General features: G+C 46.9%; 4 protein-coding genes across 6 annotated transcripts; 1 reads left to right on the forward strand and 3 right to left on the reverse strand.

The window, feature by feature from the left end:
• Positions 1–95: 95 nt before the first annotated feature.
• Positions 96–1,648, reverse strand: tsr2 (TSR2 ribosome maturation factor). Of its 3 annotated transcripts, none has more exons than XM_056596030.1 (6): positions 1,507–1,595; positions 1,251–1,324; positions 1,055–1,145; positions 874–965; positions 633–791; positions 97–315 (listed from the first exon to the last, which is right to left on the reverse strand). In XM_056596030.1, exons 3-6 carry the CDS (start codon positions 1,089–1,091, stop codon positions 205–207), a joined length of 399 nt encoding a protein of 132 aa, XP_056452005.1. In that variant the 5' UTR covers positions 1,092–1,145; positions 1,251–1,324; positions 1,507–1,595; the 3' UTR covers positions 97–204. The 3 variants fall into 3 exon arrangements, with proteins under 3 accessions (XP_056451996.1, XP_056452005.1, XP_056452013.1); XM_056596038.1 differs by lacking the exon at positions 1,507–1,595 and adding an exon at positions 1,424–1,439; XM_056596021.1 differs by lacking the exon at positions 1,251–1,324 and having other exon boundaries at positions 96–315; positions 1,507–1,648.
• A 373-nt stretch (positions 1,649–2,021) lies between these two features.
• rad51c (RAD51 paralog C) lies at positions 2,022–4,204 on the reverse strand. Its single transcript, XM_056595928.1, has 4 exons — positions 3,982–4,204; positions 3,547–3,784; positions 3,180–3,396; positions 2,022–2,746 (listed from the first exon to the last, which is right to left on the reverse strand). The coding sequence occupies exons 1-4, from the start codon at positions 4,094–4,096 to the stop codon at positions 2,210–2,212; spliced, it is 1,107 nt and encodes a 368-aa protein (XP_056451903.1). The 5' UTR covers positions 4,097–4,204; the 3' UTR covers positions 2,022–2,209.
• A 234-nt stretch (positions 4,205–4,438) lies between these two features.
• Positions 4,439–7,513, forward strand: abt1 (activator of basal transcription 1). Its single transcript, XM_056595960.1, has 5 exons — positions 4,439–4,534; positions 4,698–5,105; positions 5,401–5,576; positions 6,311–6,496; positions 7,186–7,513. The coding sequence occupies exons 2-5, from the start codon at positions 4,703–4,705 to the stop codon at positions 7,393–7,395; spliced, it is 975 nt and encodes a 324-aa protein (XP_056451935.1). The 5' UTR covers positions 4,439–4,534; positions 4,698–4,702; the 3' UTR covers positions 7,396–7,513.
• A 3,109-nt stretch (positions 7,514–10,622) lies between these two features.
• Positions 10,623–16,512, reverse strand: LOC130386994 (zinc finger protein PLAGL2-like). The gene has a single exon (XM_056595916.1). It carries the CDS (start codon positions 16,142–16,144, stop codon positions 14,819–14,821), a length of 1,326 nt encoding a protein of 441 aa, XP_056451891.1. The 5' UTR covers positions 16,145–16,512; the 3' UTR covers positions 10,623–14,818.
• Between the last annotated feature and the right edge of the window lie 3,363 nt (positions 16,513–19,875).

Below are 19,875 nucleotides of genomic sequence, written 5' to 3' on the forward strand. Positions count from 1 at the left end.
CTCCATGTCCTTCCCAGCAGCCTCTCCTTGGTCCTGAGCCCTGGCCTGAGTAACGCTGAGATCTCCACTAAACCATCTGAACAAGAGCTTCAAAAGAAGAAACAACTCCAGAGCTTTGGTTTTCTTGTTTTTATACAAAGCTCATCGTTTAATTCACATCAACACTATACGGTTCAGAGGGTAACATCGCTTCACTGCTCTTCATCACTTCTTCTTGCGGACTGTGGTCCAGCCGTCCTCTTCCTCCTCCGTCTTGGCTGGGGAGGGGAGAGCTGTGGCCTGGGAGGAACTGGGAGCTGCATCACATTCCATGGCCTAGGGGAGAGGCTGAGATGAATACCTTGCATGGTACACATAGTACACATAGTACACTACAGTCTGTTCAAGTAGTGGACTCACTGCTTAAAGCTGCAGTGTGGAGGATTTAGTGGCCTCTGGCTGAAAGGGAATCTAATATTCATGAGGAGATTTTTATTAAGTTTATACTTGGAAAAAAAGAACAGGGTTTCCATTCCCTTAGTGTAGTACGGTACTATAAGTATATGAGTGAAGTACTATGAGTGCGTGAGTGAAGTACTAGACGTATACTAGTCAGTGAATACATACAGTACATTCGATAAAGTGTTTCATACCTCAGTTTCTTCCTCACTCTCCTCTTCGTCAGAAGGGGCGGGCACGCTGACCTTTGCCCTCCCTGAGTTCTTCTCTGCCAGAGAGGCGATGGTCTGTTGGACTTTCTCCGTCGCCCCCTGCTGGCACTGGGAGAACATCGAGCACATCTGCTGGGACAGCTGGGAGGGAAGGAGGGAAGGGGGGGTGAGTGAATGAGTGAGTGAGTGAGTGGAGTGAGTGAGTGAGCCCATCTTTATCTACCTGGGCTAGGCTGCCATCGTCCACTTCGGTATTAAACTCCTGGTCCAGAAGGACTGAGATGTAGTCTTCAACCTCTGAGGGCACCAGGTCAGCTGTCAGACACAAGTAGTGGAGCACAGACTATTAAGGCACAAGTAGTGGAGCCCAGACTATTAAGACACAAGTAGTGGTAGTTACTTACAGTTTTCATAGAAATATTTCCCAACAACATCAATCATCCATTCGGCCTTCTGTTGGCCAAAGGCTCCCCCAAAACCATTGTCGACAGCAATCTGCAAAACATAATTAGTACTAGTAGTACAACATAGTAGTAGTAGTAACACATAGTACTAGTAGCACCACATAGTACTAGTAGTAATAGTAGTATCACATAGTACCAGGGATAGGGTTCCTAGGGTTCAGCCTCAAACTCTTTGTTGACACCGGAACATAGAAAGAAAAGGTTGACTTTCTATGGAGAGGAACGCAGTGGGATGATGTGTTAGGATTAACCAAACCTAACCTATCCATAACCCTAACCAATACCATAACATCTCACTAATACACACACCAGTTATGCTGCTCCAGAAGCATAACTCAATAACAATGTTCTTCCTCGTTGACAATAACGGTACTACCATGTTCTACTCATACCTGTAGTACCGGCCAGGTTGATAGTAGTACTCTGACTGCGTTCATAAAAATTTCACGTGCCGGGGTGGAGGCGTCCATGTTGTTTCAGCAGGCATGAGCAGTGGATCCAGAGCAGTCGAGCGGAGCTCTACTGCCCCCCCCGCGGCGCGTCGCGGGGCGACAACAACACGATACGGGCTGCGGTAGTCCCGATCCCGGGGTACATTAAAGTACTACATTTATAAACAAGAGATAGTTTTTGCTAACCCCAATGTTTACTTATGATTATTGGAATGTTATTAATGTGTTATTGATAATGTATCATTATTAGGGTGCGTTGGTTTTGAACTGGAGGAATGTGATTACAGGGCGCTCTACTACCCCCTGGTGGTGGACCGGAAGTATGTGTTTACAGGGTGCTCCACAACTCCCTGGTGGTGGACTGGAGGAATGTGATAACAGGGTGTTCTACCGCCCCCTGGTGGTGGACTGGAGGAATGTGATTACAGAGCACTCTACTGTCCCCTGGTGGTGGACTGGAGGAATGTGTTTACAGGAAGTCGACTGCTGTTTGGGAACAATTTAATTCAGTTTACAAGATTTTCATGACCACTGAATGAAGAGATGTAATCTGAATTGAACTGACAGCTATGTGGGTATAAAAGCACGCGATCAGACCAACGGGTCCCGATCAAAACGTTAAATAATGGGTCTTTAAATGTGATCATTGGCCCTCCTGCGTCCTGGGCCGCTTGCTCCCCGATTGGCTGCTAGAGTCCTGCTTGCTCTCTGATTGGCTGCTGGAGTCCTGCTCCCGCCCTGATGGGCTGCTGGCCAATGGGCCGGCGTCCCTGAAGCCCTCCCGCGTGACGCTGTAGGCCACGCTGCTCTCTGATTGGCTGGGAGACTTGAAGACGGAGGCCAGGCGCCGGCCGCCGCTCCAGTGGAGGAGGAGCCTCTGGGTGGCCGAGTGACCCCAGCTCTCCCCGAGGGCCGGGACCAGCTCCCATTGGCCGCCCCGCAGCTGACTGGTCATCTGATTGGTCCAGACCACTGCCACTCGGTGTTGGCTGGCCATCCTGATGAGCTGCTGGGCCAGGCCGCTCAGGAGGCGGCTCCTCACGCTCAGGTCCTCGAAGTGCCGGCGGAAAGGGAAGGCCAAGCTGTCAATCACCAGGAGGCGGACCTTGGGGTTCTTGACCAGGAAGTCTGGCAGGAGTTGCACCTGGGCTAACAGCTCCACGTAGTCATGGCAACGCATCTAGATTCAACAGGAGAGTTAAGACAGTGGTATACAGACCTGACCTCATACTAGTGATGTCACTAACAGACCTGACCTCACAGGGATGTCACTCACAGACCTGACCTCACAGTGATGTCACTCACAGACCTGACCTGATAGTGCTGTCACTCACAGACCTGACCTCATAGTGATGTCACTCACAGACCTGACCTCATAGTGATGTCACTCACAGACCTGACCTCATAGTGATGTCACTCACAGACCTGACCTCACAGTGATGTCCCTCACAGACCTGACCTCACAGTGATGTCACTAACAGTGTGACCTGACCTCACAGTGATGTCACTCACAGACCTGACCTCACAGTGATGTCACTAGGTTACAAGGCTTTACATTGCACAGTATACTTTCTCCTAGGCTCTAATATCTCCTGGGTGTCTCCCCGACCCACCAGGTAGAGGTGGCCCAGGAGGCTCTCTGTGGTGAAGTCCTTCAGGGCGTCTCGCTGCTCCGCGTCCTGGTCCTGGAGGCAGCAGTGCTGCACGGCGGCCTGGGCCATGTCGGCCACCCTCTGCACCACCAGGCTGCCCTCTGTGTCCACGAACACCGCCTCCCCGCCCAGACCCCCGAAGCACTCCGGGATCTGGACGTCTATACACAGCTGCAGGCTAGGCGTCACACACACACACGCACACGCGCACGCGCACACACACACACACACGCCAACACATATACATTATAAATATGTACATACACGTGTAACCCTTAACACACACACAGTGTGTGCCAGGACAGGATGAACAGTGCTGGGATCTTACCACAGCTGTGTCTTCCCCATCCCTGGAGTTCCACACAGCTCGGTGGTCTTCCCCACTGGGACCCCCCCTCCCAGCGCAGCGTCCAGACTGGAGCAGAAGGTCACGATGCTCCTTTCCTCCTGCTGGAGGAGCTCGAGGGCAGTGGACCCAAGTCCTGCTCCTCCCTCACCAGGCAGGTCCACTCCTTCTCTGAGGATCTGCTGGACCTCCAGAGCCTCCTCTAGAGACAGACCTCCCTCTAGAACACAAAGTACATCAGACTGATGGACCTCCACTAGAACTAAAACTACCATCAGACTAGATGGACCTCCTCTAGAACACAAACTAGCATCAAACTATAGACACCTCTAAATACAAACTACCAAACTATTAACCGCCATTAAACTACTTGTATATGGAGATTGGGTGATCGAGATGATATTTCTAAATGATTACCTTTACTGAGCTGCAGAGGTTTAAGTTGAAGCAGCTCCTCTGATGTGAGGAAACCAGCGTTTAAAAGCTTCACTTTAACCGACGGACTGAGAGGAGATGCGGACACCGGCTTCATTATTCACTATTTATATTACTACTATCATAACTATGTATTATATGATATAAATCATACTTGAACTCGAATCTTGTGGACAGGAACTTTCTTTGGATTATCTAATTAAAAGTACACTTTGCATCCGGTTGTTAGGCCATGTTTATATTTACATTAAACGTATATATGAGACAATATAAGTGTCCTTTTATTGCAAGCATATGAGGGTGTTATTTAATAAGAATCATACACAGTATAATAATATATAGTCGATTATATATCGTGATATATATACAGTCTATGATCATAGCACAATAATAATAATGTGCTTTTACTTTGAATACAGACTCAATGAGACGCGTGGGTATGACGTCATCTTCCAGCGACTGGTCGCAGCACGTTGAGTAAATAGCAACAATCCGCGATCGAGGCTTCCTTATCACTTTCTATAAGGATCTTCTGGTAAAAAATAACTTCCGTATTACAGAAATATATGATCATGTTCTATCCTATCATGTATTCTACTATGATTATATTATAACGACAACTTACTCCCTCTAAGGTAAGGCTATATAGTATGCATAATATAAAAGTATACATAATACAACAGCTCTCTTGATTCCAGTCGCCATGGAGAGAGACGTGAAGAGGCAGGAGGAAGAGGAGGATGAAGAGGACGTGAAGGGGCAGGAGGAAGAGGAGGAGGAGGAGGATGAAGAAGAGGACATGAAGGTGCAGGAGGAAGAGGACGAGGAGGATGAAGAGGACTTGATGGGGCCGGAGGAAGAGGAGGATGATGATGAAGAGGACATGACGGATAAAGGGGTCCTTGGACATGAGAATGTTGATGATGATGATGATGATGAGGGCAGCAAGACGGGTGGTGTAGAGGAAGAGAAGAAAGGTGGGGTGAGGAAGAGGACTCCAGGTATAATCTACATTGGCCACATCCCCCCTCGCCTGCGACCCAAACACCTGAGGAACATGCTGACCCCCTACGGGGAGATAGGACGCATCTTCCTGCAGCCAGAGGGTAAACACACACATACAGTCACACACATACAGTCACACACAGACACACACACAGTCACACACAGTCACTCACTCACTCTATCAAAACACTTTATTTTATTTTAAGTTGGCGGCAAACAGGAGCCGCTCTCTTCAGCATTCAAAAGATTTCCCGCCGTATTTTTCATGCATATATTTTAACATGATTTCAATAGACACTTTTTTACCCAGATGTGCTCGTCGGTTAGTGTGTTGGGGACCGTCAGGGGTCGTAGTTGGCGGTAGTTTAGTGAAACAGGATGTCTCCCTCTGTGCAGACGGCGTGGTGAAGAAGAAGAGGAGGAAGGCGGGGTCCCGGGGCAGTAACTTCACCGAGGGGTGGGTCGAGTTCCCTGACAAGCGGATCGCCAAGCGAGTGGCGTCTGCCCTCCACAACACGCCCATGGGCAACAAGAAGCACCACCGCTTCCACTCAGACCTCTGGAGCATGAAGGTGGGCGGTCTGGTGTGGTGTTGGGTGTGTCCAGGCCCTGTGTGTAGTTTGGTGGTTGTCCATGCCCGGTGTAACTGTAACAGTATGTCAATTAGTTTGTTTTGTGTGTGTGTAACAGTGTGTTAATGTGTGTAACTGTTAGGGGTGGGAAAAATAATCGATTCTTCGATACATCTCGATTCTGTGTAGAACGATTCCGTCTCGATTCAGATAAGTTAATAATCGGAATTCAAATAAATAAATAAAATGATATCTAAATATTTTTTTCATTCTTTTTACTTTTTATTACATTTGTTCGCCTCCTGCAACATTCTGTTCGACAGAGAGGCATAATTTGTGTTGTTTTAAAATTATTTAATTTATCTTCAGTGTGTATTGGCCAATCTGATTTGTCTGGACGCGATTGCGATTCAGCCTACGCATAGCGTGCACGCAAACTCACAGCCAGACACAAGAACGACGAACAAGTTCTATTCTTATAATTCACTAAGAGCAGCTTTTGCTTTAATGACATAGAAATATATTTTTTTGAAAATCCCGCATGGAAATGTACATACTTTTTTTTTTTTGCTTCGAGATGCATCAATAATCGTTTTAAGAATCAAATCGTTGACCTCTGAATCCGAATCTAATAGAATCGTGAGGTGACGAGAGATTCCCACCCCTAGTAACTGTGTGTTATTATGTGTGTTAATGCGTGACTCACTGTATTAATGTGTGTTAATGTGTTACAGTACCTGCACCGGTTCCACTGGACCCACCTCAGCGAGCGTCTGGTCTACGAACAAACGGTTCTGAGGCAGCGTCTCCGCACCGAAGTGTCGCAGGCCAAGAGAGAAACCAACTTCTACATCGGGAACGTGGACCGCAGCCACAGCATGGACAAGAGGAGGAGGAAGGAGGAGGCGCAGGGAGAACAGGTAGGAAAGGAGGAGGAGGAAGAGGTGGGAGACCCTGTAGGAGGAGGAGGGATGAAGACCAGGTAGGAGAGGAGGAAGACCAGGAAGGAGGAGGAGGAGGAAGAGGCAGACCAGATACCCTGAGTGTTAGGGTTATGATTAGTGAGATATCACCTCAGATCAGAACAAAGACTACGGCCTTCAGGATGCAGATGGGCAGCCAGGTGCCGAACCCTTCAGTGAGGTGGAGACCTCAGCTCTGGCTGACGGGAGAGATAGAAACCAGCGGCCAGGGCGCATCATAGAGGACGATGGACGAGAGAAACCATCAGATCATCAGGAGACGCCTTTATGATCTACCTGGAGCGTATCAGCTCTCTATCTAACTCTATAAGTGTTGTAACCATCATAACACTATGGAACTCACCTTAAGCATTATCACCATCGTAACATAATGGAACCCAACCCAAGCATTATAGCTATCATAACACAATGGAACTCTGCCTTAGTGTTACAACATCTTAACCCTCTAACGTCCCCTTAGTTTAGACACACTGAGGTTGACTCCAACTCTAGAACTCAGACCTGCTGCTGATATTTAATCTCTCTCTCTCTCTCTCTCTCTCTCTCTCTCTCTCTCTCTCTCTCTCTCTCTCTCTCTCTCTCTCTTTTCTCTCCTCTCCTCTCCTCTCCTCTCCTCTCATACACAGCTGGTGGAGAAGTCATGGGACTTTACCCAACGACAGACGGAGGAGGAGATCCAGCAGAAGAAGAAGAACCAGGCAAAGGCCCGATTCATTCAGGACAAGAGCCAATCAACGAAGAGTAACCAGGATAAGGCCCGCCTCATTCAGGAGAAGAGCAAATCAAATGTGTCCTTGTTGGCCAAGATTTTCAACTCCAGCAGGAAGCAAGACTGATACCTTCAATAAAGACTGTGTGTGTGTGTGTGTGTGCGTGTGTGCGTGCGTGCGTGTGTGTGTGCATGCTTGAGAGATTGATGTTGGGATGAAAAATTTAATAAAGAATTTTTAACTATACCTTGTCCTCTTTATAGTGACTAATACTAGCTGTTGTAACTTTGTGTAGGCTGAACTAGGTTTAACTAGATATAACTAGCTCCAACTAGGTGCAGATTCATACCGTGAGGCCCAGGCATCTTAAGGGAAGTTGAGACCGCTGAGGCCTCAGATCAATCAAAGCAGGGCGCCTGAACCACACCCAAACTACACCCGCTCCCCATCCAGGGGGGGGGGGGGGGTTAGTGCTGCACTAACCAAGCAGCAGTGGCTTCCTGCCGCATGGACCCAATCGGCCGTCGTTCGGAGCGATGAGGCCCCCCCCACACAACTAGAGCGGCCAACATGGGCCCCCACAGAGCTAAGAATCGGCCCTCCAGAAAGCTCCCCTCAAGCCCCCTCCACTACTTCAACACTCCCCAGTCGACGTCGGGGCAGTCGGGACACACCAGAGAGCAATTCACACAACTTATTGCATTCCTTAAGACCCACCAAAAGTCCAAAAACTAAAACATCAGGAACACGCTCTCTCTGGGGGCTTGAAGGTGTGGTGGGATGGGGTGACGCTCTCTGGGGGCTTGAAGGTGTGGTGGGATGGGGTGACGCTCTCTGGGGGCTTGAAGGTGCGGTGGGACGGGGTGTAGCTCTGTGGGGGGGGGCCCATGTTGGTGTAATGGGACGTGGTGTCGTTCCAGTTCTTAAATCTCCCTCAGAAACGCATTATTGAACGCTTTAAATCGAGTGTCATAGGTCAAAGAAACCGGCCTGTTGGTTAAATCCTTGAGGTAGGCCTACAAGCAAAACATGGGCCTACATTTCCCATCTGTGGACAGAGTGAAGCCATCCGCTGGGGATATCCAGTTATGTATTCGACAGTCCCAGCTGATTCGGTTAACAGAGATTTGATGTCCCCTCCACGGTCCCTCGTCTACCCGGACCCGGTGCAGTGTGAGTGGGATGTCTCCCTTCCTGGGGGACGAGGAAAGCTAGACGCTGAGCAACGGGCTGCCGGCCACCTGGTATACAAGGATGCCTTCAAACGCGTCTCTGCCGAGGCCTGCGACTTCATCTCCTACCTGCTCCTCAGGGAGAAGTGGGGAGGAGCCAGGCGCCGTTTACGAACCTTCATCCCATTGAGCAACTCAGAAAACCCCGAACACAACATTGGGGGGGGATGCCTCCCCAGTCTATTTCCACATGTCGTTTGTCGTCCGCATCCCGCTGCTCTCTGAACTGCGTCCTCTGGCGAGTGAAGCCGGAAATGGGGTCTCGATATTAATGAGTTGACCTGGGGTCTCGGAGATGATTGATAATATCCCTCCCAACTTAACCATAGGAAGGCTCTGGTCGAGGTGGATTATAAAGTACTATCTTGACCGAGTTCATTGAATTCCCTATCATGAGTCATTGAATGTCCAGGATATAATGCTACATTTAGCTAGACAGTTCTAAGATTTCTGTGGCTCAACTCACTTGTGCACAGTGCTAACCATGAAGGCAATGTGTCTTGGAGATGGATTCCACAGATTGGATTCCATCCATTGCTTGGATGCTACACATCTCTGTCCCGTCCGTAAAGGAACGAAAGCGCATGACGACGGAGGGATGCTGACGGGCTTGGCATGAGGCAGCGTTGCGTAATAACGCCCTTCAGCACTGTGTGCTGTAACAGGGTGAAATGCACCCGACGCTGCTGCAATTCCCGGCTAGTCGCCTAGCAGGTGGGAGCTCTCAGGCGACTGGGGAGTAAGCAAAGTGACTTTCAGAGCACAGCATGTTCTTCTGGGAACAGACGAATAATCTCATTACCTTTTGTTACTCATAAACCTCAGCCAGAAGCCTGGGGAACTGTCCCTTCCTTCTACCTGCAATAGTGTAATCTGAAGTTTCCATTGGAACCCGCTGAAAAGTTATCAAAGTTTGCTCTTTTGAAAATAACCCAGCTTTTGGCTAAGGTGTTTGTTTCTTGAGCAGGGTTTAACCGTTCTCTCCTCTTTCTCTCCTCTACCGAGCCGAGTCCTCCCCGTGCCCTGGTCTTACCCTCCTCCCCAGAGCCCCCTAGAGCGTCAAAGACACTGCACTGTTTTGTCTATCCTGCCTGGAGACCAAGACAGTGCGATGGGTCGTGTTACTCTCTTACTCTCTTGTTCGGCCGTAGGATGAGTGCAGCCCTGGCTCAACAACATCTCGGAGAAGGCCAAACACCTCACTAACGTGTGTGTGTGCACACGTACAAACATGAATGCACATACATATACATGCATGTTCATACATGCATGTGTCCAAACACATGGCACAGGCACACATATGCATGGACGCAATGTTTCACACACACACACATATATATATATATACACAGTATATATATATATATATATTTATAGACTATATATATATATACATACATACATACACACACCCACGTAATTACGCCCAAACACACGCACGCGCACGCACACACACACACACACACACACACACACACACACACACACACACACACACACACACACACACACACACACACACACACACACACACACACACACACACACACACACACACACACACACACACACACACACACACACACACACACACACCAGTAGGATAAGTTAAGATGTCCTTCATGAGTCCCAGACAGGAAAGCCATGTCTATGCTACTCGATGTTTCTCCACATTCTTATTTTTCATCATTCAGTGTTGTTGTTGGTGCTGTTTGTAGAAGAACTGCATTGCAGTAGCAGCCAACCGGTTGAAGATGATTGGGAGCTCTGGATCTTTTACGCCTCCGGGTGTCTGAGTGAACGCTGACCCCCAGTGGAGACCCTGAGAACTGGGTATCACAGGCTCCAGGCTGAGCTCTGGGCCCCGGACAGCTTTGGGTTTGTTTTTATGTACGTTGATGTGTTTCTTGTAGACACCCTGAAGAACGCTCAGTGAATATATATATACATGATAATTTTTCTTTTTCTTCATTTGTATATGCAAATTATTATTATTTCAGTAACAGAATCCTTTCACTGATGAATGAAGGAATTAATTCATTTAAAGATGAATGGTTTGATAAATATATATACAAAAATTATATACAGAAATGATTATATGTTAAACATTTGCACATTGAATTTCCATCCAGTTTTTTACTCAAAGGCCGTACAGGTGTTTAACCATTCATAGCCTGCTGTGGAATGTGGCAGAGTATTTATCTTGATTTATAATGTATTCTGTAGGATATGAACAATCGATTGGTGCGTGTAAATATAACGTGAGCTAATGGCTATTCATGTAATCATGACAATATCCGGGTTTGTGGTTATGCTGAGCCATTTAGGGCAAAGCTTAATGACAATGAGTAAACTAATCAAATAATATCCTTTATAACCCTGCATGTTAAAATAGCCAAGAGCAGCCGTGGAATGAAGCAAAGGAGACGGGGGGGGGAAAAGAATCATGAAACAGTTTAAATCTAAAGAGTGATTTATTATGCATTTTGCGTTATGCTCTGACAGTTAGAAAATAATAGCATATCAACTCTTTAATTCTTGATTTAAACCTTTTTCTAAGCTATCGGGTGATACTACAAATGCCTAATACAAAATGTTCTAATTTGACAAAGTTAAAAGTCCGGCCAATGATTCTTAGCCAACTGAAATACGGGCCTCAAAACAAATGTGTCGACGACAAGTCGTACCGTGCGTCCACGGCTACATTGCTTAGCATCATTTGTGCTCCCTTTTGTTGCTTCTACTGTGATATTCAGTATACGCAATGCCTTCCAGACCAATATACCTGGTCAAGTAACTGGTGATCGTGTCGACATACACAATATAAAAACACAGTCTGTCTGTCCATTACTGCGTGAAGAAACATCCCAGGCTATGGTTCACCGAAGCACTTTTTGATTAGTCATCATACTAATAATTTCATATCCTGAATATAGGGTCATGTGTATTTTGACGTGGTTTCCCATGTCGTAGCGATATGAACACAGCCCATATAAAGGCACACACCCATTCACAAGCTTGGAAGTAAATGTTAATGCCTTGACCACAAGAAAGCTTATGATGCATCTGTGAATACCGGCGTGACCCTTCACATTAAAAGCGTTGGTGGGCCTCAAGGCAACAAGGAGCCTTGCATGTTCAATTATTTCATTGGGTTCACATGAAATCATGACAGGAGAAAAAAATAGCAACACTTATTTTGTAACACTCCTTGTTACCCACATACAGACCATAATATCAGGGTCTGGTCTATTGGAAATAGAAAAATAACGACTAATCAGTCTAATCTATTAAAGGCCATAAAATGTGACAACGCATCCGCTACGACGTATGGACAACTCATTACAACGTGAAATTGTTTCCTATCGTCCAGCGGTTTGCATCTGAACAGCAATGCCGTATATCTCTTCATCAAAATTAAATGTTATTAAAATGTGTCATATTGTGTCTCCAATTATCTAAATTTAATTTCCAAAGGAGGGGTAGGGGGTGTTGGCCATTGACCTTCACTAAATTGGTATCGGTGTTCAGGAAAAACATAAACAAAGCAAAAACCAAACACTATCACTGTGCATTTCACTTGCATGCTATTGTAAAATTCCTTCAGTCGTACGTCCAGATAATTCAGCTTTGTAAACATTCCAGACTGAGAGTTGAGGTAATAATGTGATAGTGAGGGAAGAGCAAAATGTCACATGGGTCGTAGTCGCTAGGCAACACAGTTCTCAATCTCGCTAGAAATATTGATTTCTCTCTCTACGGTTCTAACCTCAAAAAGGAAAAAAGAAAAAACTAAAACTAAACAAACTATGACCTACAAAGTATGTGTGCTTGCTCGCTCACCGACAGAATAAAACTATACAGAGATCTGTCCTGTAGCTATAGGTGAAGTGCGGTTTGTCGCTCTTCTCTTGAGGTAGTCAACATTTAGAACAATAGAACATAACTTCACACACGGGGCGTGAACAAACAGCATCATCCCAGCCATCAGGACGCACAGCCAACGTCGTAAAAAGATTTATATCTAAACTATTTAACACTTTTTTTTTTCTCTCACACTCTTCGCGCATATTTACCATCGGCCTAAATTGTTAATGCCATTTATGATGATTTTTTTTTTGCAGAAAAAGAGGAGAAAAAAATAACAGAACGATAAGAGGTAGGACATTTTTATAAGTGAATTATAATGTCGAGGACTGTTGCTAAATAAAGAGTTCTGATTCATAAAAATCTACCATTATACTTTCAACCTAATGGCACAAATAAGAGCCCAAATAACTAAGAAGCCAAAAAACAAAAATCATATATATATATTTAAAGAAAGAGAAATTGACAGCAATGTCAGCATGTTCTGATGAGGTAAAATAGTTCAATTTCATCCTTGTTTTTTTTGTTTTGTTTTTTCATAAAATGTCATAAGTGCTTTAACCATGTGAAGAGGTCTGACACTCTTTCAGAGGCACAACAGTAGCATTTTAAGACATTGGTGCAACTTTGTGTGTGTGTGTGTGTGTGTGTGTGTGGGGGGGGGGGGGGGGGGGGGTCAAGGAGTTTCCTTCAAAATACAGCAACGATGGCGGTAAGGCAGAGCAGTGAGGCTCTCACTAACTATTCCACTAAAAAAACAACTCCCAACTCAAACAATGTCCTTAAAAGAAAAAAACACTCACACCCTATCTAACCCAGGGGGTGACTCTTTGAGTTGCGTCACCCGAAGTGGGTAAAGGCGAGTTTGACCCAAGAGTCCGTTCAGGGCGCGAGGGGAGGGGAGGGGGGGGGGTCTGAATTCTCAACGTGATCAATGAGGACTCAGAGTTTCAGATGTTGCTCCTGAGGTCCACATCTCGATGGAGAGAGTCTTGTTTAATCGACAGGATGCTACTTGAGCGCCACCCTCTCCCTCGGGGCTCACCTATTCTTCCCAGCAGAGGGTCTCCGGTTGGCCCCGGAGAAATGCGACTTCTTGTTTGTTTATCTGAAGGAACCCCGCCCCCCTCCCCTCCCTCCCCTCCCACCCTGTCAGCATGTGTGGGAGAAGATGGATGTTAATAAAAACGATGTTCTTGTTTCTGTTTTGGAGCTTGCGCCATGCTTGGAACTCGTATAAACATTTATAAGAAGAAGTGCGCGTGTCCCTTTTAAACAAAATGTTTGCATATTAAATGCTTCTTGCATCTAGCAGCAATAGAATTCAAACTGTGGTTTTCTATTTCTAAGGTTTGTTAGTTATGGTTTAATGTGGTGGGAATCTGGTCGTTTTAGAGGAATAAAGTGGTAGCTTTAGTTCTCAGCTGCTACTTAGTGAACGTTTGGTAATACTGTTTAACAGCCGAATAGAGAGAAGGGTTTGTTTAAGTATTCCCACTTAAACACGACACCGTACGTTGTGTCGATTACGTCAAATGTATTGACACATTTGGTGTGATCAGAATCAATCATTTGAACCTCAATCATAATGTGAATGATGCCTAGAAGGAACAACTGCTGTGTTGAAGCTCAAGTCAAGTCTCCGGGGTTATTCTAAACTTCTCATTAGAAATATTCAAAGGTTATTTAGCATAAAAATCCACAACGCGATAACCGAACCAGTCAGACTGTGTTACCGTGAGTTTAGGTTTGTGTCAAATTACTGCTGCTAGGTTTACAAATAGAGAAGTGTGTTTATCTGTAATGAGTTGCGTTTCAAACAAGGTTAATTCCTATCCAATGCGTGTGGACCGATGAGATTCTTATAACAGAGTCTCCACTGACCTGAGGTGAAACATGGCAAGCCCATGTTATCAATATAAGTATTCCACTGCCTTCTCTCGTGTAAAAATATAAAATGAAATACTGGTGTTTAGCGATGTAGCGGGTTAGCAGGGAACTATCCAAGCAATGTGTCACGTGTGTGTGTTGTCCTGCACCTCTGTGAACTCTCTGTTTTAAGTGCAACCACTGTTTGTAACAGGATTTACAGGAAGTACTGTATTTTGGTTCGACTGAGAATATCAAGGTTCCCTCCCTTCCTCATTCAAGCTTTCTTTTTAAATAATGAGGTAATACTGCTGAGGTGATCTGTTGTGTTAAAAGAAAGAAAAATAATAAAAAACAATTAGCATTATTAGCATCAAAGAGCTAAGTTACACCCCCACCCCTCCCACTCTCCCACCCTCTTTTTTTTTTTCAAAATAAAAGCAAGGTTAGCGCCAACCTACAGTACGTGGCTCTTGTTGTTTGGATCTAAGTCAGTGGGCCTGCTTCCACATGGAGTTCCTCCAGGGCGGGGGGGAGACCACCTCCTCTGAGCGGGGTGGGGGGCCCCAGGGGGCAGCGTCCTACTGCTGAAAGGCCTGGTAGTATCGAGGTAGAGGGCTGGAAGTGCTCATAGCAGGGCTGCTGTACCCCTGAGGTAGCTGGCTGTGGCTGTGGGCCCCGGGGCCCTGAGGTACGTGAGCCTGGGGGGGCTGGATGAGGGCGAAGGGCCCGGGCGGCTGGGGCGACAGGCCGGCGCCGGAGGAAGACGAGGAGGAGGCGTTGGCGGCCGAGCCGGACGGGTAGCCCATCATCAGCCCCCCCATGCCCATGTGGGCGCCGTAGGGCGGCAGGCCGAAGGGCAGGAAGCCCAGCAGCGGGCCCAGGTCCATGTTGGCGGCGCAGGACAGCTCGCCGCCGCCCCCGCCCGCCCCCTCGGACAGCAGGCCGTCCCGCTGCGGGGGGGAGGCGGAGGAGGAGGAGGAGGGGGGCGCCGTGCTCAGGTGGTTGGGCGGCAGGCCGCTCTGCAGGTCCAGCAGGAAGCTCTCCATGTCCACCCGGGGGTAGGAGGTGGCGCCGTGCTGGTAGCGCGGCATGGCGCCGTAGGCCTGCTGCTGGGCAGGCGGCTGCTGCTGGGCGGCCCCCGGGGGCTGCTGGGGGGCCCCCGGGGCGGGGTGGTGGTGGCCGTGCGGGGAGGGGGAGGGGGCCATGTGGCGGCCCATGGCCGAGGACAGGGAGGACTGCAGGAGGCCGTGGTGGTGGTGGTGGCCCATGCCCGGGCTGGCCATGGGGTAGGAGCTGTACATGTCCATGGAGAAGGGGCTCTCGGGGGGCTCCTTGGGGGCCGAGCCCCCGTCGCAGGTCACCGGGCTGGGCTCCTCCTTCACGGCGCACAGGCCGGAGGAGGGGGAGGGCGCGGCCGCGGGATGGCCGCCCGCCATCCCGCCGCCGGCCGTCAGCCCCGCCTCCTGGGCGTGGCTCTTCTTCAGGTGGCGGGTCAGGTGGTCGCGCCGGCCGAAGCGCTGGGCGCAGCGCGGGCACAGGAAGTCGCGGCGGCCCGTGTGCACCACGGCGTGCCGGCGGACGTCCTTGCGCGTGTAGAAGCGCCGGTCGCAGCGCTCGCACGAGTACTTGCGCTCGCGCACCGGCAGGGCGGTGCCGGCCCCCGCCGGGCCCGGGGGAGGGGCCGGCCGGTCGTCGTGGCCGCCCGGGTGCTCCAGCAGGGAGGGGGGCGGCCCGTCGTGGCAGGGCAGGCCGGCGGCGGTGGTGCCGTGCGCCGCCACCAGGTGCCGCCGGTAGCCCAGCTGGGTGTTGTACTGCTTACCGCACTCCTGGCACTGGAAGAGCTGCCGGTGGGCCGCGTGGGCCTCCTGCAGCTGGCTCTTCAGATGGTCCTGCTGTTGGAACATGGTCTAGCGGGCAGAACAGTGGCTGGCTCTCTTCGGGGTGTGCGAGGACTTTGGCCAGAAGCCTGACCAGACGCAAACAAGACTCATGGGGATGCTCCCGGGGGCTGACCATCAGAGTGTAGACACCTGGCCGTCCCCGATACTCGAGCCGCAGGGCTGGATCCTAAGTGCTGCTTGTTGGTTGTACGATGCCCTTTTATGGCAGCTCCTAGTGGTGTTCCCCGCCTTGCTGGGCGAATCCTGGATCCAGAGATTGGTTTGGGTGACAGCAGCTGCCATAGCAACCCCAGAAGGGCTGTAAGGGATGAGTCACTCTTCTTCTTCTCTGGAGGACCGGACTGGTTCTACGTTGTTCTGGCCTGTGAGGACCTGCTGTGTGGGGTGGGGTGGGGGGGGGGGCAGAGGAGTAGGGGTGGGGTGTGCCAGCCAGGGATGGGGGGGTTCTCAATAGGTCAATTTAAAAGGGATCCAGAGACACATTTTTGTAAAATCTGTAAAAAAAAGAAAGTAGGAAGACAGAAGCACAACAGAATTGTGGTTATAATTTTGGTATATACTGAATATGCAGTTTTCAATGTGACTTAAAGTGATTCATTCATGCGACTGAGCATTAGAAAAAAAATGATAACTCATTCTGTGCTCTAGTTACAATTCATACCAAAAATGTAAGGTTTGCAGTATGGAATTCAGTTCAGCTCGGTTCAAAGTCATATCATGGGTCACAATTGGATATAATTTTTGTAAAACACGAGCATACTTTCTAAAGCCTTGCAGCACTACAACTTTTACAGGGTAGCGTCTACAATTAATGCTGGGTAGAACGGCGTAATATTCTCTTTCACCCATTCGCTATTCAGCATTTGGGCGGGCAGCCTTCCCTGTTAGAACAGTTACACAATGGGACACTATTCCAGACAATATAAAAAACACTGGTTTGTTTGGTGGCTTTAGAGCTGGGCCAAAACATCAGTTAACACTCTCACAACAATGCACCCACTAACTTTGTTAGTGCCCATCATTACTTTTTATTTCAGTCACTGTTATCTCCCCATGGGGCAGACAAGGTGTGTATGTGTGTGGGTTAGTGTTGTGTGCTGTGCATGCCGGGACACCCTCTGATGGTGTAGCGTGTGTGTGTATATGCGTGCCTGTGAGGGACATTTCATGTGCGGTACATTGCTATGTGTTACATGTCCTTGCTTGTTTAGTGATGTTTTTATATGTGTTTTATTAACTTGTATCTAGGGACTGCTGATGTAAATTAGCCTAAGGCTAACTCTGCTGTGATGCATCAAATGGATACATGTTCTAATTGCACATGGTCCCTTTTAAATATAATTTAAATGTACATTTAATTTGACCCTGTGTTATACCGTGCATGTGGCAAATAAATCTCATTGACTTTGATCCCTTGTTCAAAGTGTGTGATTGTATTTTCTTTAAAAAAAGAATGTAAACAATATTTTTTTATTCATTTGATTCATTGTAAATGTTTTTTTAATCTTGTGTTGGTCAAATGTTTTCCCCATGTTTCCTGTGGCAACAACTAATACCGGCAGTTTTATATTTGTTGAATGTTTATATTTCATTTCAGATGTGAAATATGACATTCATATTCATATTAATCAATTCATATTCATGTAATTTACCAATTATAGCAAGCTAAATACTGAGAATAATAAATATTAAACCAGATCAAATGAACACTCTAAACCTATACTTTAAAGTTGAGCATTGTCTCTTCCCAATCCTACAAGTCAAGGGACTATTCAAATGTCTTACTATTCAAATAGTGAATATTTAAAATAAATAAAACGTGTGCGGTTTAAGAATAACTGGTACAGATAAAAGTGAGCACAGAAAATTGACAGTATTCCGATTATTTTAACATGTAATTTTGTTAAAACAATAACAAAGTTCCATCCACCTGTTTCTGACAATGTGCACTATGAATCAATGAATCAACAAGTACAAGCAAAAGGGCTAAGAAAAACACACAGGCCTAGGTCTAATAACATAATAATGATGTGAAGTTATCAGGGTTGAGCGGGGTGTTTAAGGGAAAAGGGAGATTAAGAGCAATGGAAGTATGGTTTTATGTAGGAAATTATGATGCTGTACAATTTGTGTAAAAGAGGTTTGAGGTTCAAAAGCTCCAGCTATTATAATAGGTACTGTCTTTGCCTGGTTAAATATGTGTATCACAGTGTAAATGTATAAAAAACAACTACAATAGTGATATTACTATTACTATAATGGTGTATGTTGTTATTATATAAATATATGTATGCCTTGACAAATATCATACGATTCTTGATGCACAGACCTAGCAACTACTTGTTACACTATATTCCAATTATATCTGTATTTGTTGTTATTATTATTATTATTACTACCCTATTAATACCATATTTCGTTTAATGAGTTTTGTTTCTTGTGCAACAGAGCATGTGGCTTACAACATGCTTATATCCCTCACTGCTGGTTGATGAAAACACACAGTAAACAGCCTTTCTTGTAACCTAAGGCTTTCTACACCATTTGATATTTGCAAAAGGGTAACCCTGTATGCTGGTCGTCATTCATAGAAGGCTTTATAAAAACGAATCGGGCAACATTCACACAATGACTGAACGCTTCATCTGAGTAGAAAGCCACTCTCTAATTTGCACGAATAGAAAACGAGTGGATCCTGGCGATGTAACGAGAACTTTAACGGTGGTGCTAATTGCTGTTTCCATGTCGGTCCTACTCGGTGGTTCATGTTAACACAGCGATAGCCAACACACCGCGTGTGGTTAAAAACGTTCAACACAGACACATTTCGCCGTCTCATTTACGTTACTTTGCGTAACTGTGCACCTTACAATCGTAATGTTTTAACGAATTACGGTGTAGGCTAGCTCATCCTGATTCACGAGGCAAGGCTTCGTATAGCGACCGAGCCGATAGTTCACCGAACACTACGTCTGTATTGAAGTAACAGACCGGTTGAATAACGCGAATACACGTTTATTATCGACTTATTACCAAACCGATTGACGTAATGCGGTAGATATCGATAAGGAATATATACACACGGAATAAAAACCATTCTGCAAGTTTGTGTCTCGGGAGTTTACAAGTCGGCAAAGATCATTTTTTTAGGACCCCATTTAAACTTTAACCCGTGTATCATACATCCGAAATCCCGGGGGAAACTTACCTCTGGGCGGTCTAAAGCGTTTATATTCAAATTGTGTCCTGTAGATTTGCAACTTTACATTTTTCCAAATTTTTCTAAAATTTTTATGATATTTCGGGGCCTGGACTCCTCGGCGCGGCGCTGGAGTTGTGAAGCGCATGCATTGTGGGAGCGTGACGTCAGACGCACCACTTTGACGAACTTTTGAAAGGAGGCCAGTTGGCAAAACAGGGGCTGCTCTGGGGGGAGTGGGGGACGGGGGGAGGCAGCAGCAGTTCAGGTTCAACTCCGGCATCCGCTGTAGACAACGCACACGCAATATGGGCTACATACTGGTGTGTTAAAGGCCAGTCCAACTAATACGGTGGACATAACCGTGTGTGAATCTTCACTCACAGGGATTATGAACTACAAATTGAATAAGCCTTGGATCTATTCTTCGTATTTTGTGTGTGTTTATGTATTAGCGAATTATTACTGATATATATATAATAAACGTTTCATTCTATTTATGATTATTAATATATATATATATTACAAAGAGGAT

This window comes from Gadus chalcogrammus, chromosome 1 (genome assembly GCF_026213295.1).
Source record: "Gadus chalcogrammus isolate NIFS_2021 chromosome 1, NIFS_Gcha_1.0, whole genome shotgun sequence".
Classification (NCBI taxonomy): domain Eukaryota; kingdom Metazoa; phylum Chordata; class Actinopteri; order Gadiformes; family Gadidae; genus Gadus; species Gadus chalcogrammus.

Bases quoted from the DNA above. Each gene is read 5' to 3' on its own strand.
- tsr2 (XM_056596021.1), bottom strand. From the start codon at position 1,584: ATGGACGCCTCCACCCCGGCACGTGAAATTTTTATGAACGCAGTCAGA. The intron at 1,146-1,506 runs GTATGAGTAGAA...TATGTTTTGCAG, and splicing joins CAACCTGGCCGGTACTACAG to ATTGCTGTCGACAATGGTTT. The intron at 966-1,054 runs GTAAGTAACTAC...TGTGTCTGACAG, and splicing joins GAAATATTTCTATGAAAACT to CTGACCTGGTGCCCTCAGAG.
- rad51c (XM_056595928.1), bottom strand. From the start codon at position 4,096: ATGAAGCCGGTGTCCGCATCTCCTCTCAGTCCGTCGGTTAAAGTGAAG. The intron at 3,785-3,981 runs GTAATCATTTAG...TTTGTGTTCTAG, and splicing joins ACCTCTGCAGCTCAGTAAAG to AGGGAGGTCTGTCTCTAGAG. The intron at 2,747-3,179 runs GTGGGTCGGGGA...TGTTGAATCTAG, and splicing joins TCCTGGGCCACCTCTACCTG to ATGCGTTGCCATGACTACGT.
- abt1 (XM_056595960.1), top strand. From the start codon at position 4,703: ATGGAGAGAGACGTGAAGAGGCAGGAGGAAGAGGAGGATGAAGAGGAC. The intron at 5,106-5,400 runs GTAAACACACAC...CCCTCTGTGCAG, and splicing joins CATCTTCCTGCAGCCAGAGG to ACGGCGTGGTGAAGAAGAAG. The intron at 6,497-7,185 runs GTAGGAAAGGAG...TCTCATACACAG, and splicing joins AGGAGGCGCAGGGAGAACAG to CTGGTGGAGAAGTCATGGGA.
- LOC130386994 (XM_056595916.1), bottom strand. From the start codon at position 16,144: ATGTTCCAACAGCAGGACCATCTGAAGAGCCAGCTGCAGGAGGCCCAC.